A 19,722-nucleotide genomic window follows, 5' to 3' on the forward strand; every position below is an offset into this window, starting at 1 on the left:
GCAAAGATTGCCCCTCCATTTTTCCAGGTAGTCAAAACTCATCAAATAAAAGTGTTTTTCATCCCATCAATATTAGTAAATCCAGATCTCATCTAAAAATAAATCTCAACATTATTTTATGTCTGCTCTTAGTCAAGCCCTAGTCCTACCAGACCTATCCAAGACACAATTACAATCTCAGCTCTTCATTTGGCTGTTACCACTGATGTGAGTGATGTAAATCCTTTAAAATGGGAATTAATTTTATCAATTTATACAAAACACTGATGTTACTAATAATGAAAGAAGATTAGAATTAAGATCCTGAAGCACTGGGCAATCAAAGATACAGTTGCATGCAAAAGTTTGGGCACCCCTGGTCAAAATTTGTTACTGTAAATAGCTAAGCAAGTAAAAGATGAACTGATTTCCAAAAGGCATTAAGTTAAAGATGACACATTTCTTTAATATTTTAAGAAACCTTTATTATTTCCATCTTTTACAGTTTCAAAATAACAAAAAAGGAAAAGGACCCGAAGCAAAAGTTTGGGCACCCTGCATGGTACTTAGTAACACCCCCCTTTGGAGAGTATCACAGCTTGTAAATGCTTTCTGTAGCCAGCTAAGAGTATTTCAATTCTTGTTTGGGGGATTTTTGCCCATTCTTACTTGCAAACGGCTTCTAGTTCTGTGAGATTCTTGGGCCGTCTTGCGTGCACTGCTCTTTTGAGGTCTATCCACAGATTCTCGATGATGTTTAGGTCAGGGGACTGTGAGGGCCATGGCAAAACCTTCAGTTCTATTCAAAAGGTTCAAATGAACATCTAAACAAGCCTGATGCATTTTGGAAACAAGTCCTGTGGACTGATGAAGTTAAAATAGAACTTTTAGGCTGCAATGAGCATAGGTATGTTTGGAGAAAAAAGGGTGCAGAATTTCATGAAAAGAACCCCTCTCCAACTGTTAAACATGAGGGTGGATCGATCATACTTTGGGCTTGTGTTGCAGCCAGTGGCATGGGAACATTTACTGGTAGAGGGGAGAATGAATTCAATTAAATACTAGCAAATTCTGGAAGCAAACATCACACAGTCTATAAAAAAAAAAGCCAAAGATGAAGAGAGGATGGCTTCTACGATAGGATAATGAACCTAAACACACTTCAAAATCCACAATGGATTACCTCAAGAGACGCGAGCTGAAGGTTTTGCCATGGCCCTCACAGTCCCCTGACCTAAACATCATTGAGAATCTGTGGATAGACCTCAAAAGAGCATTGCACGCAAGATGGCCCAAGAATCTCACAGAACTAGAAGCCTTTCACAAGGAAAAGTGGGCGAAAATCCCCCAAACAAGAATTGAAAGACTCTTAGCTCGCTACAAAAAGCGTCTACAAGCTGTGATCCATGCCAAAGGGGGTGTTACTAAGTACTGCCATGCAGGATGCCCAAACTTTTGTTTTGGGCCCTTTTCCGTTATTTTGAAACTGTAAAAGATGAAAATAAAAAAGTTTTCTTGCTTAAAATATCAAAGAAATGTGTCATCTTTAACTTTATGCCTTTTGGAAATCAGTTAATCTTCTATTTACTTAGCTATTCATAGTAACAAAAATTTTGACCGGGGTGCCCAAACTTTTGTATGCCACTGTATATTTTGTTTTAGTGAATTATCCCATAAATATATTCTGGCATCTTATCAAACTAGTTCTAAAATGCTTGCAGAAAAATATTTTATTGAAACTTTCTCATTAAATTGTTTATTTCTAGGATTTGGAAGTATGGAGCACAGATTTTACTCTGCCAAATGCAGTGTGGCTTGGTGGTTTATTCAATCCTCAGTCCTTCCTCACAGCTATAATGCAATCCATGGCTAGAAAAAATGAATGGCCATTGGACAAAATGTGTCTAGCAGTGGAAGTTACAAAGAAAAACAAAGAAGACATGACAAGTGCACCCAGAGAAGGAGCTTATATCCATGGGCTGTACATGGAAGGTTAGGCATTTGTACAATCAATAATTTTTTAATAAGTGTAGGTGGACACATTCTTGAATAGCTCACTGAATGCACTATGAACCACCAATGGTATAACAAATTTAGAAGAAAATTATTCAACAAGCTTTCATAGATCTTTAGCTTTTACCAACTTAGCAAGATCGTAAAATAACATATCACTGACAAATATTTCTTAGAAAGCAGCTTTCATTATTTTTTTACTTGCTATAAAATACGTTTACAGTAAAAGATTTTCATTCATATTACTACTAATATTTTATATGTTGAAAGGTGCCCGTTGGGATAAGAACAGTGGAGTCCTTGCTGATGCGCGACTGAAGGAACTTACACCATCGATGCCAGTTGTTTTTATCAAAGCCATTCCAGTGGATCGTCAAGATACAAAAAACATTTACGAATGCCCAGTGTATAAAACCCATACCCGAGGTCCGACTTATGTCTGGACTTTTAATCTGAAAACAAAAGAGAAACGAGCTAAATGGATCCTTGCAGGTGTTGCAGTTTTACTACAAGCTTAAAGAGCGATGGAACTACTTTTTATTGAGCTTGTTTATCATTTATGGCAATAGATTTTAAAAAGCTATCTACTTCAACCATTTATTTCAATAAATAGTAATTGACTGGCATGTTAATTTGATTTTATCTGTGCAGAAACAATACACAAACAAAAGCAGCTTGAGGAGCTCTGGAGGTTTGGATGGCCTGTAATATTTTGTTGCAACATTAAAGTTTTGCGCGTCACAATTTCATCAGAATTCAAAATGTAAGCATGAAATTCTTCTAAAGACTTATATATACACCAAGAATAGTCTTCATATTGTACAGAGGACTGGAAACCATAGCAGGCAGGGTCACATACCTATAGAAATTGTATACCACTTCTAAATTTCAGCAACTCAGAATGCTTGCAAGGCTCTACCTTATATTGAAAACAGAAGAAAATTCCTAATCCTTCTAATTTCTTTTTCCAAGAATAGCAATGTTGGGAATAAATAAAGATGTGTGGACATTAAAACTCATAACAAATAGCTATTGTGCAGTTTCAGATCATTTGGCCTTGTGCATGATAAGGTACAAACTAAGAAATTTAGCAAGTAAATGGAAAAGATGCCCTAAATTGGGAATTAACTCAATGGTTGAAAGAATTTAAAATAAACTACAGTAAATCAGCAAAGCATTTCAACTACTCTTCAGAGCAATTAGATTTAGGGAATAAATGCTAGCTTACTGGAGTCACCCACCCTCCACAGATCATTGTAATTATTTTTTCACCTAACATTTTGAATAACAATTCAAAATATACCACTTTGGTAGGAAAGCAAATTTTTAAAGATCAAGTTATTCATCTTGTGTCTACTTCTACTTCGTAAATCTGCCATTCTTGAAAACACTGGTCCAAGTTATACAGTATAACAATTAAATACTGCATCTGCAAGAAATCTAGGGTCAGAACAAAAATTCCATTCGTTCTTTATCAGGCTAATGAAGCACAGTAAGAAAGAACTTCCAAGCCAAGAATTCCCATTGTTGGTGTTCAGTCAAATTCAAATGCACCAAGAAACAAATTCAACCTTTTTGTGACCACCCAGCCATCAAAAACAAAAAGGATTTTGACCAATTAATAAAATCCTGGACAATGTTTCTACAGGCAAGCCAGGTAGGTGTTGCAGCAGCCTGTCTCCCAAAATACAACTGTTATAAAATGTAGTCAGCTACATTCAATACGACATAAAATTAAGGTACCTTTATAATCTTTAAGGTAAAGAAATTCTGGAGTAGAAATTAGAACACATGACCAAGCAACACATATCAAAGTTGCTGGTGAACGCAGCAGGCCAGGCAGCCTCTCTAGGAAGAGGTACAGTCGACGCTTCGGGCCGAGACCCTTCGTCAGGACTAACTGAAAGAAGAGCTAGTAAGAGATTTGAAAGTGGGAGGGGGAGAGATGGAGCCAAGAGCTGGACAGTTGATTGGCAAAAGGGATATGAGAGGATCATGGGAGAGGAGGCCCAGGGAGAAAGAAAGGGGGGGGGAACCCAGAGGATGGGCAAGGGGTATAGTGAGAGGGACAGAGGGAGAAAAAGGAGAGAGAGAGAAAGAATGTGTGTATATAAATAAATAACGGATGGGGTACACATGACCAAGATCAGGTTTCTACTCTGCCCCCTCTAAAGCACATCTCTTGCATAAAATTACATCAGAGTAAAATCAATCATGGAATCTTAAGGCTGTATTGATGAAAAGTTGGGAGTTTAGCTGCAGCTTTAAATTTTCAACTACCATTATTCAAATAGTTTTACTGATAAAGATACAGAATTGGAAGTTGAAGTATAATAAACTTACAATAGACATATCCTTCACTAGTTTCTAGAAAAAGTGCTTTATTAATGGTGTTACTAGTTTCACCCAGAGTTTCACATGTCTATTTGGTTGGTCAAATGTAGAAGCCAAAACTTCACTTGATAAATGGTACAAATTCTTCTGTTCCTGGAAAATATAAGTGCAAGTTTTTAATTATGAAGCCCACATCAAATAACACAATAAATTATTTACATGAAATCATGTTTTCTTCCAACCAAAGTAAAGATTCAGAGGACTCCAAGTAATAGAACAAAGTCAACATAAGAAATATTCAAATTTTTTTTAAATTCATCCTACAATAGGTATGCTTGAGCATCACTTCCAACCTCAAAAGCTTCCATTTCTTTTCAGACTTTAAATTTTCAAATCCTTGTCCTCATATTTAAAATGTCTAATTCTTTCCCTGTGACTTTCCAGCTCCCACTCCATTCATGATCCTTCTTAAAATCTATGCCTTCAAGCAGATATTTATTCAGTTTGATTAAAACATTCTCCATATTCATGACTAAGGAATTCTGGAGTGTTTTACTACATTAAAGATGTAGTAAATGTGTAAATGCAAATATCACGGATGCTTTATAAGCATAACAGCAATAAGATGGGTACAGTCATTCTCAGAAACACCATCACGGAAAATCTCCAAGTGGAAGTTCTTCCTACCTTATTTACATCCAGTGTTCTCAGTCCCATTCCCACTCCAAACTGCCTGTGCCCTCCCTCTTACAATGAGACCCAATGCATTTCTGAAAACAAAACCTCATGTTTCACCTCAGTTTTCTATAGCCTTCTGGATTCAATCCCCAATTTTATAACAAAAACAGAAAAGCTGCCAATACTCAGGTCACATAACTATGGGAAAAGAAACATAGGTAACATTTCAAGTTGGAGGTCCTTTGTCAGAACTGAAAGTAAACAAAGAAGTTTGTAAAACTGCACGATAAAATAAAACCAAGATGACCCTGGGGTTAAGTTGTAAACAAACTAATGTGGGTAATGAATGAAAAGGAGCACTTGGAAAGAGAACATGGAGACAAGAAGCTAGACTAGAGATTGTAGAACTTAGTCCTGATGCGGCATTCTCCTGAAACATTGACAATTCCCAACTCACACCCCCCCCCCACACACTCTGTTGTTGTTCAACCCACTGAGTTCCTCCAGCGCACCGATTGTTGCTTCAGATTCAAAGTACATTTATTATCAAAATATTTATAGTATATACAACCTTGAAATTTGGCTTCTTGAAACACAGCCCACCCACACAACAAAGGCCATCAAGCACCAATGTGCAGAAAAAAAAGAACAAACTGCAAACAATAAAAAAGTAAAGAAATAACACACACAACATGAACTGCAGAGTCCCCGAAAGTAAATCCACAGCCATGGAGCCAGTCAGCGCTGAGGCGAGTGAAGCAACTCAGGAGCCCCACTGCTGCAGGACATAGCCACGGAGCCAGTTCAGTGGCAAGATGAATGCGGTGGCTGTAAGCCACAGCTGCAGAATCCGTTTAGCACTGAGGTGAGTAAACCTCTCGGAGTGGTGAGCTAAACACTGGTCCATCCTTTGCCCTCAACCTGGATGTCTTGATCTTTTTAATCTGATTTGGCACATAAACTGGCCAAATATTGGTTTGTTTTTCACTCTCGGGTCTGGGCTCCACCACTTCAATCCAGCCCCAAGTCCACTCCAGTAACTGTTGAACATCAATTCATTTGTCACTTTCGGGCCTGGCCGGTCCCAAATCTGCAACAGCAATGGCCGCCGCAGCCATACCTGCATTCTCGAGAGTCCAGTCCACTGAATCCTTCAGGATACCACAAAATGCCAGGTCGTACATACGGTTCAAAAGCAGAACTCCCAAAGGGAGTTGAAGCTATGAGTTGCAGAGACCGTAGTTCAGAAAAAGTGTACTTAATAAACGGTTAGCTTTGTTTGCTGTTTGTAAAGCGTTGCCCATGACTTTCCCAGGCAGAGAAATTGCGGGCATGACCTCCATTCCCACAGAAGGAAAAAAGGAAAGAAAACAAGATGAGCTGAAATTATAGATGGATGACTGATAAAGACCAAGAAATCAACTTATCTTAGGTTGTAGAATTCAATATCCAGTCCAGAAAGCTGCAACTGAGGGGCAGTTCCTCAAGCATGCCTTGGGTCTCACTATGATGGTACAGGAGGTCACAGATTAACAGGTCAGAGTGGGATGGGGGAAATAAAGTGGAAAGCAGTGAGAAGCTCAGGGTCACTGGGTGAAATGAATACCGATGTCTTGCAAAGCCATCACCAATACAAAGATGGTTTCTCCAGCATAGAGACCACAATGTGAACACTGAAATGCAGTGCACTACATTAGCAGTTCATCTGTTATATTTGCTCAGCTTCTTTTGTTTTCCTCCTTCTTTCTCTGGTTTTTGCTTCCAGCTCTGTACTTCACAACTCCCACATTCATTAGTCCACAATCTTGCTCTCCAATTGCTCCCATTCACTCACTGACCAGATAACATTGTTTACAGACACAAGATATTCTACAGATGCTAGAAATCCTGACTAACACACACAAGATGCTGGAGGAGCTCAACAGGTCAGGCAGCATCCATAGAAAAGAATAAAGAGTAAAGGTTCTAGGTCTGAGATGTTGATACATAGAAAACCTACAGCACAATACAGGCCTTCGGCCGACAATGCGTGCCAAACATATACTTACTTTAGAAAATACCTAGGGGTAACATAGCCCTCTACTTTTCTAAGCTCCATGTACCTATCCAGGAATCTCTTAAAAGACCCTATTGTATCTGCCTCCACCACCGTCACTAGCAGTACATTCCAAACACTCACCACTGTGCGTAAAAAAACGTACCCCTGACATCTCCTCTGTACCTACGTCCAAGCACCATAAAACTGTGCCCTCTCATGTTAGCCTTTTCAGCCCTGGGAAAAAGCCTCTGACTATCCACATGATCAATGCCTCTCACCATCTTATACACCTCTATCAGATCACTTCTCATCCTCCGTCCTTCCAAGGAGAAAAGGCCAAGTTCACTCAACCTATTCTCATAAGGCATGCTCCCCAATCCAAGCAACATCCTTGTAAGTCTCCTCTGCACCCTTTCTATGGTTTCCACATCCTTCCTGTAGTGAGGTGACCAGAACTGAGCACAGTACTCCAAGTGGGGTCTGACCAAGGTCCAATATAGCTGCAATATTACCTCTTGGCTCTTGAACTCAATCCCACGGTTGATGCACTGTATGCCTTCTTAACCACCGAGTCCACCTGCACAGCAGCTTTGAGCGTCCTATGGACTTGGACTGCAAGATCCCTCTGATCCTCCACACTGCCAAGAGTCCTACCATTAAAATTATATTCTGCCGTCATAAGCGACCTACCAAAATGACCCACCTCACACTTATCTGGGACGAAATCCATCTGCCACTTCTCAGCCCAGTTTTGGATCCTATCGATGTCCAGCTGTAACCTCTGACAGCCCTCCACACTATCCACAACACGCCCAACCTTTGTGTCATCAGCAAATTTACTAACCCATCCCTCCACTTCCTCATCCAGGTCATTTATAAAAATCACGAAGAGAAGGGGTCCCAGAACTGATCCCTGAGACACACCACTGGTCACCAACCTCCATGCAGAATATGACTCGTCTACAACCACTCTTTTCCTTCTGTGGGCAAGCCAATTCTGGACCCACAATTCCCTCCACCATTTTACACTAGCCCTCTCCCCAACCACCTTCCCCCCAGCCTTTTTCAGTCCAGATGAAGGGTTTTAACCCAAAATGCCAATTCCTTTCCACAGATGCTGCCTGACCTGCGACCTGCTGAGTTCCTCCAGCATTGTGCATGTGTTATAGCTTATCACCATGCTCACTCTGCTTTTAACTTATCAAAGACAGCCTGCTCCTCCACCCCACCCTCCTTGCAACTTTAGACGCTGCTTCTGTCTCCTTTTCATTTCTGACCTGAAAAGTTGACTCTGTTTCTCTTCCCACAGATGCAGCCTGATCTGCTGAGTATTTCCAGCATTTTCTGGCATCTCTATCTTTTAAAATGTTCAGAGGTGTTCTGAACAAATCTTTTCAAAAAGAATGTCAAGAGGAGAGATGCTGAGATTTACTGACACATTTTCTTGAAAAGTCTTGATCCTCAGTTAATGTTACGTTTTCACCTCGATTTCAGTGGCATTTATCAGATGACCTGAGAAAGTAGCGGGTCCACCCCTTTATCGGAAACATCATGCTAGCATAGCCCGAAATGAACTACAATAAGTTTAAGATCAGTACCTCTCCTGTGCCAATGATGTCTCTGGTAACATGGAATGAGGTGCAGACATCAGTAAGTTGCAGCCAGCTTCCCAACCAACTAGTGTCAATTTCTGTAGACTTACCCTGCACAAACTCTAAACCTCACACACCTCTAGACATTAAAATCCTGTTGTTCCTAATGATCTGCTAATTTATAGCCTGGTGTAAAATTGTTACAGCTGATGTTAGAAGCAGAGCTTTAAGGATTACTCCAAGTGCAGAATATAATGTGGAGGAATGACTTGCTTTTCCACAAATGGTTGTTGTAGGCAAGTGTATGAGCAATCAGATTAGCATTTGAAGGATATGCAAAAACACACTGGGGCGGGGGGGGGGGGGGGAGTAGAATTCAAGAAGATGTTGTTCCAGTATGTTCACTGGCAAGCTGCCATCTTATGATTAACCCTCTATTCCTAACTACTTAGGTTCATGGGAACAATCCTATCCGGTTTTGTTTCAGAGAAGGAAAGCAAGGATGTGTATCCTCATAACTATGTTCATGAGGCACCACTGACCAACTTCTAACTCAGCTCACTTCTAAGCATTAGTAAGATTCAGCCTGTTATAATTAACAGAGACAGTCATTTTAGAGCCTGATGAATGAGAGACTGATATGTGTTAACAGAGCAGAATACACCTTTCCTACCTGATCTGCTGAGAATTTTGAAAATTTTGTTCTTATTGTACATTTTCATTTTCATTCAGTTTTCAAGTTGGGGGAAACCTTTAATCTCAGTACAACTGTCTTAGATATTATCAAGAGCAAAAAATAAAAAGCATCCTCTACGTAGAAAGTAAAGTTTTGTTCTGAGCACATAACATAAAATAAATAAAACACTTAAATCCATTACTAACCTGATGTAACTGCTGTTGTAACTTGCAATTTTCTGTCACAATTGCTAACTGAGCCTCCAAGTCTCTGTGTACCGATCTGTACCCAAAGTTGGGAGAGCCAATCAAAGTTAGACAAGGCCACTTGCTTCCTGACAAGTAATACCAAAGACCTATGTAAAAGAGTGATAACAATGAACAATGCTTCAGCTTAGATGAGGGGCAACTATTGCACTTTTCATTTCTGCTATGATGCATCGCAGCCAACAACATCACATGCAAGGTTCTATAATTTTTATCTGAACTGTATTGGCTTTCTTTTGCAACATGGATTGCCAGGTTGAGTATCCAGACAATGAGTTCTACAGATGGCAAGAGAAACAAGGGGATTCTTACAACAGATCTTAATCAGCAACATGTGATGTATTCCAACGTTGAGGATTCAATGGTCATAATCATATATCGGGTCATCTGAAATCCACACTGTGGACCAGGTCACAATATTCTTGCTTTTATGGGTTTTGATATGGAATATCTTCCAGAGAGGTTGAAACCAGGGACTTGGGCTGTAGAGTCAGTGAGGGGATACTGGACCCAGCAATGGATCCATCCCAGAATTCCCTTTGTTGGGATATCTGTCCTGGGCCCTCAGTATGGATGTTGGCCACTGTTGTTCAGAGTGGCCTGTGTAATGTTAGACATGTCTGTGGTGATTTTCCTAAGTGTAGGTACTGGAAAGTTAGTGCCTATGATACCCATCTTGCAAAGGACGATGGAATCATTATGGTTAGTACATGGGCAATATAGGATAGTACTTGTAGTCATTCATTTGGAATGGAATTAAGCCGCCTTCTTACCATATCGATAGCAACCACTTGTTATCTGCATGTTTATCTTCGGCTAATGACTGTAAGACCATGAGGGAAATTGATACTTGGCTGCAGAACATACTGGGAGGAGATTGAAGTGCAGGAAGAGACTGTACTTCTCCTTAACCTTCCAGAATGGTATGTAACAGGCTTTAGTTAAATGGTACCAATGTGCAAGTGTTCTAATAAGGATGCCAAGGTTTGTGGCTGAAGTATCTTGATCCCTTACCTAACACTGCTGTTCTTCAAAAGAACGACGACATGACTGAGTGATCTAGTTTGAGCTTGAGACAGGCCTGGAAATAGCACTGATGAGTTACTGAGACAAGTAATAACAAGCACTCTAGTTTGTTCTGACCAAAATTCACAGAAGTTGGAGAATGATATCCATGGTAAGGTCATTTAACTTGTAAGCACTAATATTTCATTTTAAAAGTAGTACTCGTAGAGAAAAATAGATTTACTATAATGGAAACACTAACTTCCTGGACAAACTTACCACTCAAAACAACACCTAAACAATTTCAATTAAAACTAAATAAACATGACACACAGATAATTTGCCAGCTCATTGTACTTCTTTTTAAACACAGCATAAGGCACACAGATTGAATAAATGCTAGCTTGTAAGTATTTTATATAACAAATCATTCTAAAGAAAAATTAGGTTCATTGGGAAAAAACCCTACAGGAAGCCAACTGCACTTCTCAGAATTCACACCAGAAACCATTCGGTTCAGACCATTCATGTTCTCTCACGCAAACTGAAAAGCATTCCATTTATGAAACATCAACAAAATGAGGTTTATGGTTAAACACAAACACTCTGTTAAGGCTGGATTTGTTAAAGTTTATACTGTGCTAATACAAATATTACAAAACATTCAAGATGGCTTCCTCTGCTAATGTAGAATTCAGAACAGAACCACACTGCTCCTTCAAATAAAGCTTCTGAATGCACGATACGGCAAGATAGAAAATGCAGAAGAACTTGCATTCCTGAACATAAAACAATAAATATCAAAAGATTTTTAAAAATTACATGAAAATAGAAAATCCAAAATATTTCCAGAAAAAAATTGTTGCAAATGTTAGCAAGTCAGAGAGCATCTGTAGAAAGAGAAACAGAGTTATTATTTCAGATCCAAGACATTTTAACAGAGCAAGGAAGTTCTTTTCTTTTTGGCATGTGCCTGCATGCGTGTGTGTCTGCGTGTGTGTCTGCGTGTGCGTGCGTGCGTCCGTGATGATGTCTTTTTTATGGCTTTTACAAGGTGCTGAGCGAGAGAGAGACTGTAGCGTGCTACTGCTCACACAGACATTTTGCAGTATTTTTCCTTTATTTTACGAGGTCAAGTTATGATCTCGACTCTCAACCCGGCACGGATGGAAAGTGTAACTCAGGAGCGGACTCGACTAGTTTCGAACCCAGGAACCTCCGCTCCCGGGTCCGGCGCCGATGTCGTTGCACCACCAGCCGGCACCCAAAGCAAGGAAGTTCAAAACTACAACAGAACAGAAGTAAGTTAGTTTCAAGTTGCAGTGAGGGTGGAAAAGGAATGATGAAGCCAAATATGTCTGATACAGCAAGGACAGCCTTGGCACATTAATACCCTGTTTACAAGCCAATTGACTACACCAATACTCCAGTTAAAATCCTAGCCAGCTACACTAATACTGTGTTCGCAATGTTACTGACCACACCAACCACTGTACACAATGTTACCAACTACACCGACATTCTGTTCACAATGTTACCGACTACATCGATACTCTGTTCACAATGCTACCGACTACACCGACCACTGTACACAATGTTACCGACTACAGCAGAGACTATTTCTTGGGGTTAAGCTGTAGGGGTATCGTTACAAGATAACCCATAGTGACATTATTTCATTACAATTTCAAAGTAGTGATTGCTTTGCAGTTGTGCAACTGGTAAAGGATAAATTATTGTGTCTTAATGAAGGGTCTCGGACTGAAATGTCGACCGTTTAGTCCCTCGGCATAGATGCTGCCTGACCTGCTGAGTTCCCTGACATCTGTGTGTCTGGTTCTGGATTTTCAACATCTGTCAGATCTCTTGTGTTTCCAATAAAGGACACTGGTTTTAAAATCATTTATGCAATGCGCAGACATCCATCAATTATTTCAGCATGGTCCCTAACTTTCTCAGAACACAATTAGGAGTCACCATATCACTGCAAGTCTGGAGTGGACCATGAGTCACAGCAATTCCTTCTCAGACACACACCTGGGGCGTTATATTTATCTATTAGATACAGCATGGTAACAGACCTACCAGACCCACGAGCCCGTGCCACCCAATTACACGCGTACATTTTTTGAACATGGGAGGAAACCAGAGCACCCAGAGGTACAGAACCTGGATTACTGATGCTGTAATGGCATTATGCTCACCACTACACTACTGTACTACCTCTAAAGAGGATGTGTTTTTGTGACAGATTTCAGGGTTCTGAAAGAGGTGGCCGGAGAAATTGTTGAGACATTAGTAACAATCTTTCAAGAATCACTAGATTCTGGAATGGTTCCAGAGGGGTGGAAAACTGCAAATGTCACTCCACTCTAAGAAGGGAAGAGGGCAGAAGAAAAGAAAGTGTACACCAGTAAGCCTGACTTCAGTAGTTGGGAAGATGTTTGAGTCCATTACTAAGAATGAGGTTTGGGGGTACTCGGAGGAACATGATAAAATAGTCCAAGTCAGCATGGATCTCTTAAGGGGAAATCTAACAAATCTGGTGAAATTCTTTGAGAAGTAACAGGCAGGATAGACAAAGGAAAGTCAGTGGGTGTTGTTTACTTGGATTTTCAGAAGGCCTCTTACAAGGTCTAGCATGTGAGGCTACTTAACAAGATAATCATGGCTTTTACAGGAAAGACACTAGCATGGATAAAGCATTGGTTGATTGGCAGGAGGCAAAGAGTCAGAATTCTGGTTGGGTTGCCGGTGACGAGTAGTGTTCTACAGGGTTTGGTGTTGGGACCACTTTTTTCCCACATTATACAGTATGTCAACAACTTGAACGACAGAATTGATGGCTTTGTGGCCAAGTTTGCAGACGGTATACAGAGAGATGGAAGGGCAGGTAGTATTGAAGTAGCAGAGAGTCTGCAGAAGGACTTGGACAGATTGAGATAATGGGCAAAGAAAAGGCAGATGGAATACAGTGTAGGGAAGTGTATGATCATGCCCTTTTGTACGAGGAATAAAGGCATAGACTATTTTCTAAATGGGGAAAAAAATCAAAAATAATCAGAGGTGCGAAGGTACTTGGGGGTCCGTGTACAGGATTCTCTGAAGGTTAGCTTGCAGGTTCAGTCAGTGGCAAGGAAGGCAAATGCAATGTTAGCTTTCATTTCAAGAGGACTAGAATATAAAAGCAAGGATGTAATGTTGAGGCTTTAAAGGGTGTTGGTCAGACTTCACATGGGAGTATTGTGAGCAGTTTGGATCCTTTATTTAAAAGATGTTCTGACATTGGAAAGGGTCCACATGGGTTTCATGAGAATGACTCTGGGAATGAAAGTGTTAACGTATTGAAACCTATCGAATATTGAAAGGCCTAGAACACAGTGGATGTGGAGAGGATGTTTCCTATGTTGGGTGAGTCAAGGACCAGAGAGCACAGCCTTAGAATAGAGGGACATCCATTTAGGAGGAATTTCTTCAACCAGAATGTGGTATACCTGTGGAATTTGTTGCCACAATGGCTGTGGAAACAAGGTCATTGAGTATTTTTAAAGCAGAGGTTAATAGGTTTTTGGTTTATCAGGGTGTTAAAGCTTATATGGATAAGGCAGGAGAATGGACTGAGAGGGATAAGTCAGTCATGATATACTGGCGGAGGAGATTGCAGTGAGATTGGCTGAGACTTCAACTGAAGGTATTGGGTTAAGGGTGAAACATGAAATATTTAAGGAGAACCTCTTCACTCAGAGGATGGTGAGAATATGGAAAGTGCTGCTACAGGAAGTGGTAGATGCGGGCTCAATTGCAACATTGAAAGAAGTTTGGATAATTACATGAATAGTACGGGTATGGAGGGCTATGGTTCAAGTGTGGGATGATGAAGTACAACATGGAGTAGATGGGCCAAAGGGCCTGTTTCTGCACTGTAGTACTCTGACACTATGATAGCAAACACTTGGGAACATTATTAGCTGAAGGATACCCTTCCAAGTACCATCCTCATTTGGGAGAAATATTGTTGACTTTTCAATATAGTTGTATCTGAATCTTGTCAGCAAAGACTGGACCCAAAAATTTAATTCAGAAAACACGCCTATGGTGTAACAGGGCTAATCTCACTGCAGCTGATATTTATTCAAAATCATCGGGGAACAAGCACTTCTGTCAAAAATCAATGGCTGCCTTTGATGCTACATAAGCCAAGAAGCCAAAGACCTCATATATAGAAAGACAAGCAATAAAAGAGCACACAATCTCAGAGCAGCTGATATGCCAGAGTATTGAGCAGGAGTCCCAAGTATAATGATTTCAAGGATCAACTTTATTGACCATTTCCATTTACATGTACAGTGGATTCCGGTCAATTGGGCCATCGTTTAATCAGGGCAGTCACTTACAAGGAACAACTCTTAAAGAATGAAAACTAATTGAGAGAATAGCCAGGATTCGCTTCATTTATTTGCGACACTATGGCACTTGATTTGGCCAGGAGACCGTGGCCAAACAGTTCCTAACTAGCAACAGCCATGGGCACTCCCATGGCAATTCCACTACAGTGCTTAGATCAAAAAGTTTTAAATCAACATCAGCAGCGTGTGTTGTGTTCAAAAAGCAATGATTTTTCTCACTGATAGTTGGTGAGTAATAAACAGTAAGACAATTCAGAACTGTTTTGGTTACTGCAGTTTCAAGCATTCAGGCTTGGACATGCCAAGAATGGCCAGGGGTGAACGCGAAATGATTTTACAATTTCAGCAAGATAGGAACTACAAAGAATATGACGATATCAATCATCTGGAATGTTACAATTAAAATGAAAATTTGGAGGATGCAATCATCAAAACCATTGCACGGATTTTGTTCATTTACAGCCAATCAAAAGAGCATGGCAGCATACACTGGATGAATTCCTCTGTCGACAATTATTAGGAACTAACACATGGCTTTACTGTAGTAGTATTGGTATTGTTCTAATTTGTTACTCTGTTTTATAACTTTTTAACAATTTCCATGACACATCAGTTAATTGGGACCAAAATGCACTGATTCCAATTAACCAGAATCTACTGCATTAAGAATTTGCTGTGCCATGACATGCACCAAGACAACAATGATAAACAAATAGAGGTTAAAGTGCAGATATAGAATTAAATGAGCATAAATTCCAGGATGTGTTTCCAATTCAAACAGCATTGTAGACAGTGGCTTTACGTATCTTCAGTGTGTTGCAATAACGGGGGAAATAGGGATGGTGGTGGTGTGGGGGAGCAGCGTAACAAGAATAATTGATCAGATTAACTCCAAGTTCCTAAGAATAAAGTGCCCTAATGTTGGTTATATGATAGGGGAGGGGATATGAACAGGGTGGAAAAGTGGGAACAACGCCATGAGTTTTACCTCTAAGCTGATTAACAAAGTTAGAGCGAAGAGTTTTTTTTCTTCCATCCCTAACCATCCACCCCAAAATTATGGCCAATTGAAGAGCTGTTGCTTCAGATATCGACTAATTTGCCCGATTATCTAAGTTTCAGTTTCAGGCCCTCTCGCCCCAGTTCCACAATGTCCCTAAACACTGTCCATCCATATTCTCATCTGCTAGATATTTCATTAATAGCCCCTTCTTTCTCCAACACAACAGTTTTAGCTTCTACCGAATTTTATAAGTGAGTAGATATTAAATTCTTGTAAGCCCCTGCCAACCACCAGGTTCGGACCAGTTGTAAAGATATCTAAAAATATGTTCTCAGTCAGTAAGCCACAAATACAATGAACTGTCTGCTTCATCAACTAAACACAAAGCCTCTCATTGCCTGTGTATTCTTGTGATTCAGTTACACAAACACAAGGGATTCTGCAGATGCTGGAAATCCAAAGTGACACACACAAAATGCAGTACTGATGACGTGCCTCAGCCCAAAATGTCGACTCTATTTCTCTCAGTAGATGTAGCCTGACAATTTGAGCTCCTTCAGCATTTTGTGTTACTCTAGATTTCAGTTACTGATTTCTCCCACAAGAGTCTGATTCTGGATAACAATGACCAACCGACATCAGCCCAGTCACTAAGTTTTACCATGTAGCCTTATAACATGCTGCTCAGCTGGCAAATGAAACAAGGTCATACGAGGCTACACAAAATTTTACTGGAACGTAATTCCCTACTGCAAAAAAAATTCTGCAATTACATTCAATTACACGGATTCATGGAGTTGTTTTCAAAGTGCACTATATGAATTCTGGCCTTCCAAAATCAACTTAGTCACACAATGTACACTCACTATTCAAAATACCTGTCTATATATAGGCATCCGTTAGTCTCGTGAGACCATGGATGTGTGCCTTGGAAGGTTTCCAGGGCGCAGGCCTGGACAAGGTTGTATGGAAGACCGGCAGTTGCCCATGCTGCAAGTCTCCCCTCTCCACAACACCGATGTTGTCCAAGGGAAGGGCACTAGGGACGATACAGCTTGGCACCAGTGTCGTCGCAGAGCAATGTGTGGTTAAGTGCCTTGCTCAAGGACACAACACGCTGCCTCAGCAAAGGCTTAAACTAGCGACCTTCAGATCACTAGACCGACAATCCTGTGGCTGCTGACTGTATAAACAATTACTTTTGAGGAAAAATGCCACAAAGGGTGCACTTGGAATATTATCAACAGCTTTGGGCCCCATATCTTAGAAAAATCCAGAGAAGGTTCACAAGGATATTCCAAGAATGAAGGGGTAAACATATGAGGAGCATTTGGCAGCTTTGGGCCTGTACTTACTGGAATTTAGAAGAATACAGGGGGATCTTATTGAAATCTACTGAATGTTGAAAGGAGTAAATAGGGTGGATGTGGAGAGAATGTTTCCTATGGTGGGGATAACCAGATCTAAAGGGCACAGCCTCAAAATTGAGGTGACCTTTTCGAACAGAAGGAGGAACTTTTTTTAATCAAACAGTGGTGAATCTGTGGAATGTTCTGCCACAAACTGCAGTGGAGGCCAAGTCCGTGGGTACATTTAAAGCAGAAGTTGATGGATTCCTGATTGGTTGAGGCATCAAGGGATACGGTGAGAGGGCAGGTGTACAGGATCAGGGATCAGTCATGATGAAATGGTGGAGTGGACTCGATGGGCTGAATGACCTAATTCTGCTCCTCTGTCTTATGGTTTCACTTTGATTAGTTTCTGAAGAACCATGTTGTGCACAGAAAATATACAAACAGCATCAATATCAATAGGTAACCCACTCTAAGTCTGCAAGTTGGCAATACTGCAGTTTGAAGCCAAGTGTTCAGGGTCCCAGTCAATGGATAGTGCAGCGTTCAAGGCCTGGAGTTTGGGGTCATTATCCAGGGTCCCAATTTGCTGTCATCAGCAAGTCCTGTGTCGATACTAAAAATGGAAGCCCGAAGGTCAAATGGAAGTTCGAAGTCCAATTGGAAGTCTGAAGTCGAGGTCCATGGAGTTGCCTGTTTACAGCGGACCAGGAAGAAGGTATTGGAGTCTGTGTTCCCCCAACGTGCCAGGGGTAGTGTGGTGTGCCACGGCATCCGAGCTGGAGTGGGTGCTGCCCCCTAGTGTTTGCTCGACAGAGGACAAGTCGTATTGTGTTCAACTGCAGACTGCTGCAACATTCATAGACTCAGGGTTTCGGACTATATTTTTTTGTGTGACCGTATGTTACTGACATCTTAAATGAGCTATGTGGCTACGTGTATCACAATCTCCATCAGCACAGGTGCACCACAAGACTGTGTGCTTAGCCCCCTGCTCTACTCGCTTTACTCTGTGGCTAAGAACATGGGTAAAGCCCTCCCAACCATTGAGCACATCTATACGAAATGCTGTCATGGGAAAGCAGCATCCATCATCAAAGATCCTCACCATCCAGGCCATGCTCTCTTCTCGTTGCTGCCATCAGGTAGAATGTACAAGTGGCTCAGCGTTCACATCACCAGATTCTTAAACAAAAGGGGATAACGACACTCATCTATTGGGATGTTCTCACAACAAATGATCTCACTTTAAGGACTCTTTACCTTATTATTTCATGCTCTCATTTCTTTATTGCCATTTACTTATATTTGCATTTGCAGTTTGCTGTCTCCTGCACTATGGTTGATCTTTCATTGATTCTGTTTACAGCAACTATTCTATAGATTTGCTGAGTACGTTCACAGGAAAAAGAAACTCAGGGTTGCATCTGGTGACATGTTTGTACTCTGATACTAAAATTTACAGTGAACTTAGTTGGTAATGTGTTTTGCACTTTGGGCCCACAATAACACAGTTCCGTTTGACTATATTCATGTATGGCTGAATGACAATTAAACTTGAACTTGAAGGCCAGAGCCCTAAGTCTGCCGGGGAAATTCAAGGTCCAATGTCTGTGAATGAACAAGTCCACTGGAGGGGAGAGGAGGGGACTGGAGGTGTGTTTGTGTGTGTGTACGTGCACACACATGCACTGCCCTTTCTTGTTGTGTTCTGCTGAACATCGTGGGCACGCTATGTTGAAACCAGAATGTGTGGTGACACCTGTGGGCTGTCCCCAGCACATCCTGAGGTTGTGTTGGTAGTTTACACAAAATGGCACATTTCACTGAATGTTTCGATGTACCTTTGATAAATAAATGAACCTGAACAGCCAGATGATGTACTTATGTACTTCTGCAGGAGATAACTGTTAGTCAGCACATCAAGAACTCCCCTCCTTCCACCAACAAGACAGGGATATTTAGATCCACCCCACAGAAGGGGGACTTGACCTTGGTAACTACCTGAAAATACATTCTGATAGGTATCATTATTAAAATGACATTTCTGTCAACATCTCAGCTCTCTGAAATGAGACATGAACCCATTACTTCTGCCTCAGAGGCAAGAGTATTCATTAGCCAGCATCTATGCTGCCAACCTTTATCACAAGCTTAAATGGAGTTTGAACCCACGTCTGCTAATCTATAAGTGAATGTGCTGCCAAATGAATGAAGTCCCAGCAAAAAATCTCAAGGCAACTACACAATTGGGATTTTTTTCTCTTCTCTATTTAGAAAACGAGCAGTTCACTAACCAAAAGAAAATCAAGAATACCTCACGTAGCAGCAGTTTGCCCGTTATGCCACTGGCATTTTGGGGCAGAAATGAAGGTCCTCC

The 19,722-nt window shown here is 40.8% G+C and overlaps 2 protein-coding genes across 4 annotated transcripts in view; one reads left to right on the plus strand and one right to left on the minus strand.

The window, feature by feature from the left end:
* Positions 1 to 4,304, plus strand: part of LOC134360327 (dynein axonemal heavy chain 17-like) — a 36,952-nt gene extending 32,648 nt beyond the window's left edge. The window contains exons 15-16 of the mRNA XM_063074560.1: positions 1,746 to 1,971; positions 2,263 to 4,304. Of these exons, the coding sequence (XP_062930630.1) occupies positions 1,746 to 1,971; positions 2,263 to 2,510 (474 nt within the window). The 3' untranslated portion in view covers positions 2,511 to 4,304. The remainder of the gene's footprint in view (positions 1 to 1,745; positions 1,972 to 2,262) is intronic.
* The window catches only part of LOC134360329 (CDP-diacylglycerol--glycerol-3-phosphate 3-phosphatidyltransferase, mitochondrial), a 53,458-nt gene continuing 35,306 nt past the window's right edge, over positions 1,571 to 19,722 (minus strand). For 2 of the 3 annotated variants that reach the window (XM_063074561.1, XM_063074562.1), the window contains 3 exons: positions 9,517 to 9,665; positions 4,336 to 4,479; positions 1,571 to 2,444 (listed from right to left, as the gene is read on the minus strand). In XM_063074561.1, the coding sequence (XP_062930631.1) occupies positions 4,360 to 4,479; positions 9,517 to 9,665 (269 nt within the window). In that variant the 3' untranslated portion in view covers positions 1,571 to 2,444; positions 4,336 to 4,359. The remainder of the gene's footprint in view (positions 2,445 to 4,335; positions 4,480 to 9,516; positions 9,666 to 19,722) is intronic. The other variant, XR_010021320.1, reaches the window with a different exon arrangement.

This window comes from Mobula hypostoma, chromosome 22 (assembly GCF_963921235.1).
Source record: "Mobula hypostoma chromosome 22, sMobHyp1.1, whole genome shotgun sequence".
NCBI classification, from domain to species: Eukaryota; Metazoa; Chordata; class Chondrichthyes; order Myliobatiformes; family Myliobatidae; genus Mobula; species Mobula hypostoma.